Source organism: Meriones unguiculatus, chromosome 4 (genome assembly GCF_030254825.1).
Source record: "Meriones unguiculatus strain TT.TT164.6M chromosome 4, Bangor_MerUng_6.1, whole genome shotgun sequence".
NCBI lineage: Eukaryota > Metazoa > Chordata > Mammalia > Rodentia > Muridae > Meriones > Meriones unguiculatus.
Window position 1 is genome coordinate 111,099,150 of NC_083352.1, and position 11,607 is coordinate 111,110,756.

At 51.4% G+C, this 11,607-nt stretch overlaps 1 protein-coding gene across 7 annotated transcripts in view; it reads left to right on the top strand.

The window, feature by feature from the left end:
• Nfatc2 (nuclear factor of activated T cells 2) overlaps nt 1-11,324 on the top strand; it is a 118,540-nt gene extending 107,216 nt beyond the window's left edge. For 6 of the 7 annotated variants that reach the window (XM_060382783.1, XM_060382786.1, XM_060382785.1 and 3 more), the window contains exon 10: nt 7,545-11,324. In XM_060382783.1, the coding sequence (XP_060238766.1) occupies nt 7,545-7,600 (56 nt within the window). In that variant the 3' untranslated portion in view covers nt 7,601-11,324. Of the gene's footprint in view, nt 1-1,407; nt 1,494-7,544 lie in introns of all 7 variants that reach the window. The other variant, XM_021634840.2, reaches the window with a different exon arrangement.
• The last annotated feature ends 283 nt before the right edge of the window (nt 11,325-11,607 follow it).

Genomic DNA, 11,607 nt, shown 5'->3' on the forward strand with positions numbered 1-11,607 from the left:
TTGGCACCACATATACTAGACATGCTGGTACATGCCTGTAATCTTGCCGCAGGCAGATCACAAGTCCAAGGTCATCCTTAGCGACATGCTGGAAGCCAGCCTAGGGTACAACCCTATCTTGGAAAACAAAAACAACAAAAAAAGTAAACTGAAACGGAAACAGAGTATATTGGGAATGAGGGGATTTTTGGAGAGGTGCCAGCTTTTGAGTCCGTGGAGGCAGTTAGAAGGTCCAGAAACTGCTTTGAGCCATGTAAATTTTGAGCTATACAGTAGTTACCTTAACTATGCAGGTTGGGGAATGCTGGTTTAAAACTTAATGTGCTTTAAAAAATGTAATGGCTTAAAACCCTTAATGTGGCCATCGTCAGGAAGGTTATGTCTAATACCAGAAGGAATGGCCTGCTAACACCTGGTCTGGATCTTGGAGGAGCTGCAGACAGGGAAAGCCAGCCAGGGCTGCCTTGGGGCCTCATGTTCCTGGAACGCTGGATAGCAGCCACCTGTGTCTCAAGAGAGACTGGGAAAGACAGGGTCCCCACATCACTGACTGTACTGTGAGAGCAAATGACAACATGAACCCGTAGTCCCAGGTCAGCCGGGAATCAACCTCACCTCAGTTGGAAGTTCAGGCCTGGCTTGTAAATGCCTAAAAGAACCCCACCACCACCACCACACCCCTCCACCTTGGATGAGTCCCGAGTCTCTTTGAGAGTGGATTCCATTTCGTGGGGTCCCCTACCTCTCAGAAACAAAAGACCTCAGAGACCCACACTTCTTTGCATCAAAGGGGGCTCAGGCCTATGTGCACCCTCCGGCGGGGACACAGGCTCTGAAAGCTTGAGCGGCAGGAAGCTCACTCCAAGAGGAGAGACAACAGCCACAGACAGGTTTAAAGGGCAGTAACGCGACTCATTCTCTCTGGGTAGCTTCGTTGCTCTGAAGGGAAAGAGGAGAGGCTTTGAAGAGGGTACCTTTGGGGAACTTCTTAGGAATGCACGTTGACTTCTGGGATAACGATGTCACAGTAGAAGGGTCCCTCCTGGGATTCCTTTTCTTTAGGCTCTAGGGAAAGCCAACTCTGTTGTATCCCCGTGACGGGCCACAGCAACAGGCAGAAGGCCTTCGGTGTTGCTTACAGACACGCACAACCCCGCATCTCACTGATGTGTTTGCGGCAGAGACCACCCCCTCTTTGCATAACGCTCCTTGTCTCAGGGTACTGACCTCAGCCGCTGGGTTCGTCCAGGCCCAGAAGTTAAGATACTACAGATTCGGCCTGAAACTCCAGTCCAGGGGTGAGGTTCTGTCCCGGGTTGTGTAGCTGGAAAGAAACTGGAAGCATGATAGAGTTCAAAGGTAACTTTTCCTTTTCTTCTCAAAAATGGTTTTGCACGTCTTTTTCAGAGCTGATAGACACACACCTTAGCTGGATACAAAACATATTATGAGACCGAGTGACTGGTCTTTGATCCGAGAAATCAAAGTGAAAGGTAACGGATTCTTCTACTTCTCCCTGGGGTCTCCAGCTGTGTTTGCTTATCTCAAGTTCATGGTTAAGTCAGAGAGAATGCGCCAACCCCCAAGATCCTCTCTTCTCATTGGCCAGCTGTCCTCACTCCCACTCTCGAGGGCTGGACAGCCTCAGTCTGTGAGGTGGGGTGGACACAAGGGTTTGCATGCTGTCCTGGGGCATCCAGCACCCTACAGGAGTGGCCTTCAGGGCCAGTTGCTCTAAGACAATGCTGTGCACTCTCGCTCTCCTTCGGGAGTGCGGAATTAGGTAGAAGCCCCAGGAAGCCAGTCAGGAAGTGTTTCATCTTAACCATGGCCCGGGGGTTTGGCCTTTAAGTCATTGCTAATGTGACCTGACCCGAGACCAGGAGTAAGAGTGTGGCTTTCCCAGAGTACACACAATGCCCTCGCTTGGCTTTCCACCTCTCTCCATCCGACTTCACTGACTCTGGCCTCTGGGGCTGCAGAGGAGGGTCAGGTGGCTGAATCAGACTGGCTGGGGCAAGCTTGGGGGGCTCTTTGACAATATAATCCCCATGGGTTAAGGACAAAGTTGGCTTGACTTTCTTGTGCCCTTGCTGTGTGGTCAGCCTAATTTTGCAGCTGGCACCACTGAGCTCTCTGGGCCAATGGGTCAGTTGGCACTGTTGGCATGCCGACTATTGGGGTACTGGGCCGTGGCCATTTCCCACTTCTTTTTGTCAGTGAGAGCAGCCCCTTTACCTCTCGGGCAAGGTCCAGATGTGCTTGGCAGAGTCACACCCAGATCCCAGTACCAACAGGGAGTAAGGTGGGCAGTGGTGGTGCACGCCTTTGATCCCAGCACGCAGGAGGCAGGGGTAGGCAGACTCTGAGTTCGAGACCAGCCTGGTCCACAGAGTGAGTTGAGGTCTACCAAAGCTACACAGAGAAACTGTCTCAAAAAGCAGTGAATAAAAAGCCACGTCCACAAGTAAGCTGGCAGCTCAGACTCCCACTTCCCTGAAGACAAGGGATAAAGGCATCCCAACACTACAACAAACCCGTCCAGGGAAGGCCAGGTGTGCATCCCATCCAACTATAGGGATTCAAAGCCACTGTAGTCAAGAGTATTCACTGTCCCAGCCAAGCATCCACTACGGCCCAGGACTCAGGCTGATGAAAAGCAGAGATTTTGAGAGTGAAGCCCCTTGCTAGGCCCTCAAGGGTGCATGGTGCTTCTCGTTCTCAAGCCAGGAACTTCCTCTCCCCCCAGCAGTCATCTGGTCCTTGACCTATTGTGTGATTTTTGTCCTTTTCGCTAAGCCTGTATTGGAGGGCCTAGCTATGTTCTAGAAAATTCTCTAGTGCTCTTAGGTATCCAGAGCCCATAGGGGGCTGAGAAAAGAGGCAAAGACAGTCCTTCAGAAAGTAAGACCCGTAACTACGTCCTCAGAATAACATCTCTGGGTTGTGGGTGACCGGGTAGGCCCAGGGCTCCAGGCCCAGAGATGTTCCTTGTCTCTAGTGGAGATTTCCCCAGGAGATTGTCCTGTGTTAGCAGAGGTGATGTCCTTCCGACCTGGCTACAGCAGAGGAGCCAGGGGTACACTCCAGGCCTCTTCCTGTTTGGCTACTGTTTGGTCTGATGGTAGAAAACCAATGAGGTTTGGGTGTCAGCACAGCGTGAGGATCTGTATTAAAGGGTCGCAGCGTTAGGCAGGCTGAGAACCGCTGCCTGCTTTACCACTCAACCCAGCCAGGCTAGCTCTTAAGTACTGCTAGCTGGGGCTCTGGCTTCCTCAGACTAATGAACCCTGAAGTTCGTGAAGAAAAGTCTTTTACCTCTGACGAACCATGGTGGTGAGGGCCGATTCGGCCCCCACCCTGTTTTACACACATGGTTTTTGATTTGCCTCTGGTCGTCTCAATAGTTGAGAAAGGCCCCTGCATCCACCAATCCTGAAAACAGACCTAGTCCTTTACCAAAGTGTCTGCTGGGCCCTGGCATGGCCCTTTCAATGCGTTTGTAGCTATTTTTATTGATTCATGTTCTTAGAGCTGTAGAGCCTCTTTGTATATGAATGACTCTCAATGTTACTGAAAGATGCAGCGATTTTGGTGCTCTTAAAGTCTGTCCATCTTTCTTGGTGGCAGCCTTATAGGTCAGGTTTAAAGTCATAGTGAAGTCAGAGGCACACCCATCCTCAGTCCTCTCCCCAGTGTGGCTAGCAGTGCTGTGGCGGGCTGTCCCTTACCCTGTCCTGTTCTTAGCATGCGGTGCTTTGGGTAGACCACTAACTCAGAAGCTCCCCGGGCTCTTTCTGCACAAAATACAGCGAGGAATCTGGGACTCCAGAAACAAAAACTGAACCCATACAACCATTTTTTTTGGCCAGCCATTATGAAGGCTGCAGATTGAGTTGATACAGTGGGCCCCGGATTCAAATCTTGGCCTGCTACAGCAAAAGACTGCCAGTGTAATTGTGTTGCAGAGGCTGAGGGGGAGAATTAAATAGTCCCACCATCCTCAGAGAACCTGCACAGTTTATCTTGTAGATAAAATGTCCAGGCCAGTAATAGCCATCCCAAACCACACCAGCTGGGTATGTGGGTACATGGCACAGTCTGTGAGACTTATGGATTCCACGCTGATTTCTGGGGTGGGGGCTGGGGGGTGAGGGCAGAAATAGGTAGTATTGGAGCCAGAATAGGAAGTTAAGTATTTTCAGCGGGTGGGGCTGTGTGGGGACTTATGGCCCAAGGTGAGGTGGGAAAGACGCTGGCAGAGGGGAGATATTCGGAGGATTTATGGGATGAATAAAAGGGGAATCAGACCTCTAAGTTACCCTTGGGGGCCAAACCTAACTCTAACAAGGGACCCTGAAGGGTCTAGCCCTTTCGAAGCTCTTCATGCTTGTGCCATTACTGGGTACCTCCTATGTCCTAGGGTGCAGGAGATAGCCAGGCACAGGAGCGCACTCAGCAGTAGCAAGATGGCAGGAAGGGAGGCTACAGGAGGGCAAGCAGACACGGCTGTAAGGAGCCTAGGTCCGAGCTGTGGAGGGCATGGGCAGAAGATATAAACCTTAAACGAGGCAGGGGTGGCACCAGCCTCATCACGGATGTCCAGAGGTTTGCTGGTGGCACAAACTGGAGGGATGGAAGGAGAGTGGTGGGAAGTGAGGTTGCATGGGGACAGATTGCAGGAGCCTGAGGGGGACTCTGGAAAGCAGGAGATTTGGATACAGGAGAATTTCATCATGAAGGAGAGAGTGAGGAAGGTGGACAGAAGGCAGAGGAAGAAGGTGGTGACAGGGCTGGGTCGGATGCTTCTTCCTAAGGGGGGTGTGTGGAAGTGGGAGATAAAGTCACGGTGGGCATTATGGACTCCATTCAAAGGGTAGCAGCTGTCCCTACAAAGGGACACCTGGATGAAGAGGTGGATCAGATCCCTCAGAATGCGGAGCCCAGGTTTTTAGCCTGGCACAATACAATGCAGTTGCCATCGTCAGGTTGGTACGTGTTCTAGAACCTTCTCTCCTGCAGCCAGGGATACACGCAGGATTTTAGAAAGAAAAGCCACTACACCAAAGAGGTTGCTGGAGGTGGTTCAACCTTCTGTCAGCCTCACCCAGCGGCCTGCAGTGTGATGGTCTGAGGTGGGAGTCACTCCCTGGCTGAGTGTGGTTGGAAGGTGGCTCTCAGCTGGTAGGACACAGAACACCCCAAGAGAAGGCATCACCACCTCTCTCTGACCTGGTGAGAGGTCATCCAGCCCTGCTTCCTCAGAGAGAGCTGACCCTTCGGTGCCCGAAGTGAGACCAATCTGCTATTGTTAGCAAACCTGGGCTATGGGAAGTTTTCACCAGGGGTGGACAGCTCTCACTCCAGAGGCCAAGCAAACAAGGCCACTGGGATCCCGACTTTGAGAAACTTCACAGAAGCTGCCCAGTCCCTGCTTTCTGCATTTGGCTTCCATTCCATCCCCAGAGGGCTGCCAGCTCACTGGGCCCTGGCAGTGCTGGCATTGGCATCCTTCATTCAGATTCCCATTTTGGGCCCCAAGGAGTGAGCTGGTACCTGGACCACGGTGCTACAGTACCTGCCCCTGTAGCCCAGCCCCTGAGGCCATTTAACATCCTGGAAGTGTTGGTTACCCTCAGGTTGTAAGGTCCCATTCTTGAACATACCTGATACCTCTAGTCCGACACATCTAGCGTTCTGCAAGCCCACACCTATTCTATCCTGGGCATTGTGGCCGTTGACTTGATGTATCCATGCACACAGCACTAGGAAATAGTAATATTTTTGGCCCAGTTTATAGGGTGAGAGACTGAGGCATATATGGTTAGCTCAGTAAAGCTAGGCTCACAGTCAGTTCAGTGGTCCTCCGACCCCAACTCTGACTCCAGCATGTACCTAAGGAATGCCGAGTGGAGCCCAGCCTTCTCGTGCAAAGTGTTGAGGGTACAGCAGAGTGCTTCTGACCATGACCACTGTCAAATGCCATGCACCAGGCTGTTATCCACGCCCACAGTCAGCATCCTCAGACTAGCTCTTACAGCTGCATGCCTATAAGCCCAGCACTCGGGAGACAGAGGCAGGAGGATTGATGGCCCATCAGTCCAGGGCCAACAGAGTCTACATCATGAGTGACTAGACTACATGCCAAGAGCCCATCTCAGAAAAAAATAATTAAAAGCAAAAACAGCCAGTAAGATGGCTCAGTGGGTAAAGGTACTTGCTGCCAGGTCTGATGACCTGATCTGTCTTTGAGACCCGAATGGTGGAAGGAAAGAACGGACTTCAGCAGGTTGTCCTCTGACCTCTATTTGCATGCTGTGACACATCCTTTACCTCACTCCCAGCACAGGAGTTAAATGTAAAAGAGAAAACAGAACGATCCTAAAAAGGAATGCAATACTGATTCCCACTTTAGGAATAGGGAGCCCAAGGCACAGACCTGTCGAGGCACACAGCCAGTTTGGCTCAGAGACAAACCTGGACTAGCCTGTCCTTTAAAGCTGTACTCAGGCCCACCCCTGATGACCTGGGGGCCACAGACTCATCAAGGCAGCTGCCTCCCAGGAGAGGGCACCTCAGACCCCACAGAACCTGGAATGAGGAAGGTCTGGTCTCTGGCAGCCTCATTTCCATCTCTAACAGTCAGAAAACGACCCACACGAGAAACGAAGGAGGCTGTGGGAGGAAATATCCTCTCCACCCTGGGTTCAGTCGACAGAATGCCACGGAAGACGTACAGTTGCTTTGGGGGACAGGCTCTGCAGCCTCCTGTGTGTGCTGGTGATGAGAGCGGTTGACCTCTGGGGGGTGCTACGGGAAGGCTGTGGCCAGATCCTCTGTATTAGGACCTCCCGACCCCATTCCAGTAATTCACCCTTCAGATGAGCCGCCCAGCTGGCACAGGCTAGATAGCTTCTCCATACCAGGGGTTGGCACCATGCCCACAGTTCCTGATGGAACCACATACTGACCAGGGAAGGAGACCGGATCCCAGGCCCTTCTGAGGACCCCTCCACTGCTGGAGCCTTGATGCACAATCCTTAAGTGTGTGTGTGGGGGGGGGGGGGGTGGCCCTGGTTGTACTGATACAAAAGCTGAGGGTTTTTTGTTTGTTTTTCAAACTGAGGTTTTATTTAAGTGGGTAGCCACTTACTTAGCTACGACTGTGGACCCTTTCTGCCACCTGCTGTCTTTGTAAGGGCCCTGAATTTGGGGGTGTTAGGGGTTTTTTCATCAGCTGTGACAGGCTCACATGCCAGGTGCTTTAAGAACATGGTACTCACAGAGGCAGACCCACTGTGATAGACACACAGTGGCTTAGGAACATGAAGGACGGAAAAGGAGAGGGCTAAACACGTTACCACACGAGCAGTCAGCTGTGGGGAATTGGGGTGGGCAGTGATAGTCGCTGCGTGGGTAGGCAGTTTATGTGGAAATGGTTAAATGATCGTTATAAGGGTGCAGAAAGCAGCCTCTAACCAGATGCCTCGTTTGGGTGTCATCTCACGTGTATTTTCTTTTTTTTAATTCTCTCCCTTTTCTAGTTAATGAAATCATCAGGAAGGAGTTTTCAGGACCTCCTTCCCGAAATCAGACCTAGGAACAGACATTCTCGTAAGACGCCTTCCACTCTGGACCCCTTCTGTCCCCTCCTGCCGTCTCTGACTGAACACTGTGTGTAGGTGCAGCGCATGGGCTGTTTGTATAGGAACCTGCTGCCTCCCAAAGTGCATCTTGGCTGATGTCCATGGTGACTGGATGAGAAAGCAACTGCCTGCTGACCAAAGCCCCGTTCTCAACTCACCAGGATGCTGAGCCTCAGACCTGAAGGCTCAGATGCTGAACCTTCAGACAAGGCTGGAGAACTGTGATAGAGCCCCAGCCCCACAGACATGGCTCCTCTCCTTCTGAAAGTGTCTTTAGACAGAGCGGCCAAAAGGACACGGCCCCAGAGTCCAGCTTCTGGCTGGAGAATCCCAGGTCTGTCTCTGTAGGAGCTGAAACTGGATCGTCATCTATGCCCCAGCTGGGCCACAGCAAAGCTTTATTTTGAATTTTCTCTTTCCAAAGCCAAACTGCCTTGCCCTGCGAGGACCACCTGCTCCAGCTTCTCCGCCTTAAGTTATAACACATGGACATGTCTGCTAGAGCTTTTTCTCTGCTTCAAAGAGCCAACGAGGTGGCTGTGAGCTGAGCCCTCTTCCTGGCTACTCCCTAACCCGCCTGCAGCAGACTTCTGGGGGGGTTGGGGGTGGGATCCAGCCCATGCTCCTCTCTCCACCTCCTCCAGCAGGAGCTGGGAGACCCTACCCTGTCCTTGCATTGACTGTTAAGGAGCTAAAGCCACCAATAGAACCGGCAGGTGTTTGTCATGACTGCTACCAAACAGAACAAAAGGGCTTACATGTCCCTTTGCCCTAATCTCAAAGCAGGAAAGCGCTGGCTTCGGCCCCCCCTTTGGTTCTGTTTACCTGGATTCATTTAAAGCCTCCACAGACTCTAAAGCGCTGGCGCACGAGCTTCGCGTAACTCAGGCCCATCAGTCCCGACATAACATTACCGTGAGCAAACCCTGTTGGGCCAGGTTGTGTGTCCAGAGGAATTCTTTCTCCCTGCTTCAGGAACACCACAGTCCTCCTTCACAGTCTTCCTCCCCTGGTGCAGGTTTTGTTTTTGTTTTTGTTTTTTTTCTTCTTCTTCTTCCAACAGAGCTCTTCCAGCAAGATCACTTTCTGTTTTGCCTTCACCACAGATGTCCCTGTTGGGCAAGGCACGTAAAGTGACTTTCTCAGCTCTGTGTCCTAGGCAGGGGACCTGGAAGCGCCACAGTGGCTAAATACCACGGTGGGTTTCTTAACATCCTGGCTTTCTTCTCAAGGCCATCCCAAAAGAAATCTTCCCGGGAGCTGGGACAGCCACGGCTGGCTCTGCAAACAGGGCTCAGCCTGAGCATGAACAGTGTGGCTCCGTGGTCAAGATCTAGTCTTTCCTTCCCCTCACAGCAGCCTGGGCTTTCCCTCCACGCACCCCAAGCACAGACCTAAGCAGAATTCTCTTTTGAACCCAGAATGTGCACAAGAAGTTGAGCGCTAAAGCCTCTGTGATTCTAAACAAGAAAGCCTTTCTGCTGGCCCTTGACCGACAGAAGTTTCTAACTGGAATGGTGCCGGCTTCTCTGGGGAAGGGTGATGAGGGTTTGGTGAGTGATCAGTTCACACTTGCCCTGGCTGGGAGCCAATTTTTGCACATGAGGGAATCGGGCCCTTCCTCAGATCTCTCAATGTTTTACCCAAGTGCCTTCCTGTAATTGTAGTGAGTAGTTCGGCGGCATTGTCCACGGGGTGAGAAAGGGCTAACTCATTTCCCATTCATCTTCTAACCATGTCAGCAAAGAGGTTCCCGGTAGCTCAGACTCCGGTACCTGCGTGTGCGTGTGTATACACGCTGCTCTTCCCCTTGCACTGTCTTAGTTGGCTAGCCTAAGAAACCTGCATCCCAAATAACCAAGGAAAGAAAGCAACGTTTGTTTCCAGACAAATAGGCCTGAGAAAGTGTGTGAGTAGCAGACAGCTATCAAGAAAGTGTGGTCAGTTACAGACTACAGGAGGAACCTGCAGCAGGGGTGGTTGTTAGAAACCATTTCCAGAATGGGAAGATGCAGAATAAGGACAAAGATCCCGAGTAGTGAAGACGGGTATGCCGAATGTGGGTCGGAAGGGTGGAAGCGGAAGTGTGTCCTTGCCAAATCCATGGTGACATTAGGGTGGCACTCTGACAGTTAGTTCCATGTTGCTGAATGTGGTACTTGCTCTGCAAAGTCCGTACATCCACCCGGATTAGTATGGTATTAAACTTTCTTTTCTTACGTGTATTTTCATGTTTTTTATCTGCCCTCAAAATATCTCACCCCTGATGGAGCTAGAACATATTTATAAATGGTCAGGTGTCTTCTTAAGGGTCTTTTTTTTTTCTTCTAACATCATATCTTCATTTTCTGTAAGAGAAACGGTGTACTCTTGAATGTTTTTTTCATTCCAGAAAACAAATCCAAAGACTCGCCTTGGGTCCTGTCAGGACCTTAGAACAGGAGGGAAGGGGACTTCGTAGGAGGAGAGTATCTTGTTCTTGCTTAAGAAGGATGCTGGCTCCTTCAGCCTCAAGCCAGGGTTGCCCCTGAGACTTGTACATGAAGGGGTTAGTTGGTGGTTTTGACCTAAAGCCACAGAACCCTGTCTTCTCATGGATGAGATCCCACAGGCAGGCGGACACTGACAGAGCCTTGTGGAGTCCTCCCAGGACAGCGGTGTGCAGCTTCCAAAGAACGGCCACTTTTCTTTCAGCACATTGTAGCCATGGGCAAAGTGAGCTGCTTCCTCCCAAGACCCGAGACAGCTTGTTCACATGTGGTATAGTCTGGCCATCCTGTTAGTCACCGTCCCCGGCCATCCTAGGGAGGTCAGAAGCCAAGGTGTCTAAATTGTCACGCAGAACCTGAGGGAGGCTGAATTGCACCTCAGTGCTCAGCGTTGACAGACCATGGTGTGGGGGGGGGGGAAGGGAGGAGTGCTACTTCACAACTGTCTTCATTTGGAGCCCCAGAAAAGAGTGGCCAAGCTAGGCTAAGCATTCCCAAACTCTGCTGGAAGGGCAGCGCTGGAGAACCCGCTACACCCTCACCACCGTGTCTCCCAGGTTGGGCATCAATTCATGGACCTAAACCAGACAGCTGCAGAGTGAGGGACTTTCCTGCAGTCAGGCCAGCTGCTCAAGTAAGGTCACATCGCCTCCACCTACGACCAGCTTACCCGTGCCTTGACATATAGCCACCATCATTGTCTTAATCCAGTTTGTTTACAGCTAACTAGTGATGGGCAAGAGCAGGCTTCTCTGACATCACGGTGGGATCCTGGGAACTGGAGTCAAAGGGTTAACGCTGTCTCTATGCAGCCCTGGGGCAGATGGGAATAAACTGCCCTGCCCTCTCAGGCTTTAGATGGTCAGGGTACAGATGATGCTGTTGCCTTCTGGTTGGCCAGAACATACTACAGCAGCATCCCAGGCAGCAGAGAACCCATTCCCCTGTCACTTCTCAGCCCACACAGGGAGTCTCACTGTCCTCCAGGTTCTGGGAGGTCACACCAGCTTGGCCCGAAGGCTGGGGTTTAGGGAAATCCTGACTGTTTGAGGAGTTGGAATATACCGCATTCCTATGCAAAACAATTTTAATCTCCAGTTTCTTGTAGTTTATTTTTGCTATATGTAAAGTATTTTTATACGGCTTGTATGATGACCGCTTACCAATAAACAGTTGAGAGCAACTTGAACTTGGATGTGTCTGCTTCTCTGGGAGGGTGAGAGCTGCCTTAGGAGCCAGGCCCAGAGAGCAAAGAAGGGTTTTGTTTGTGTACGTAGAGTATCAGCTCGGGAGGATCTTGCTGCCCTGTGTCGTATGCACAGGAAGGCTTGCCCGTGTGACAGAGCCACAAGGTCAGCTCAGATCTCCCCTAACCTCTTCATCCAGGCTCTGCTGCAAACTGCCTTCTGGTTCTCTTTTTGGGTCATGGACAGGAACAGATTTATGACTCAGCCTTAGGCCATATTTTAGAA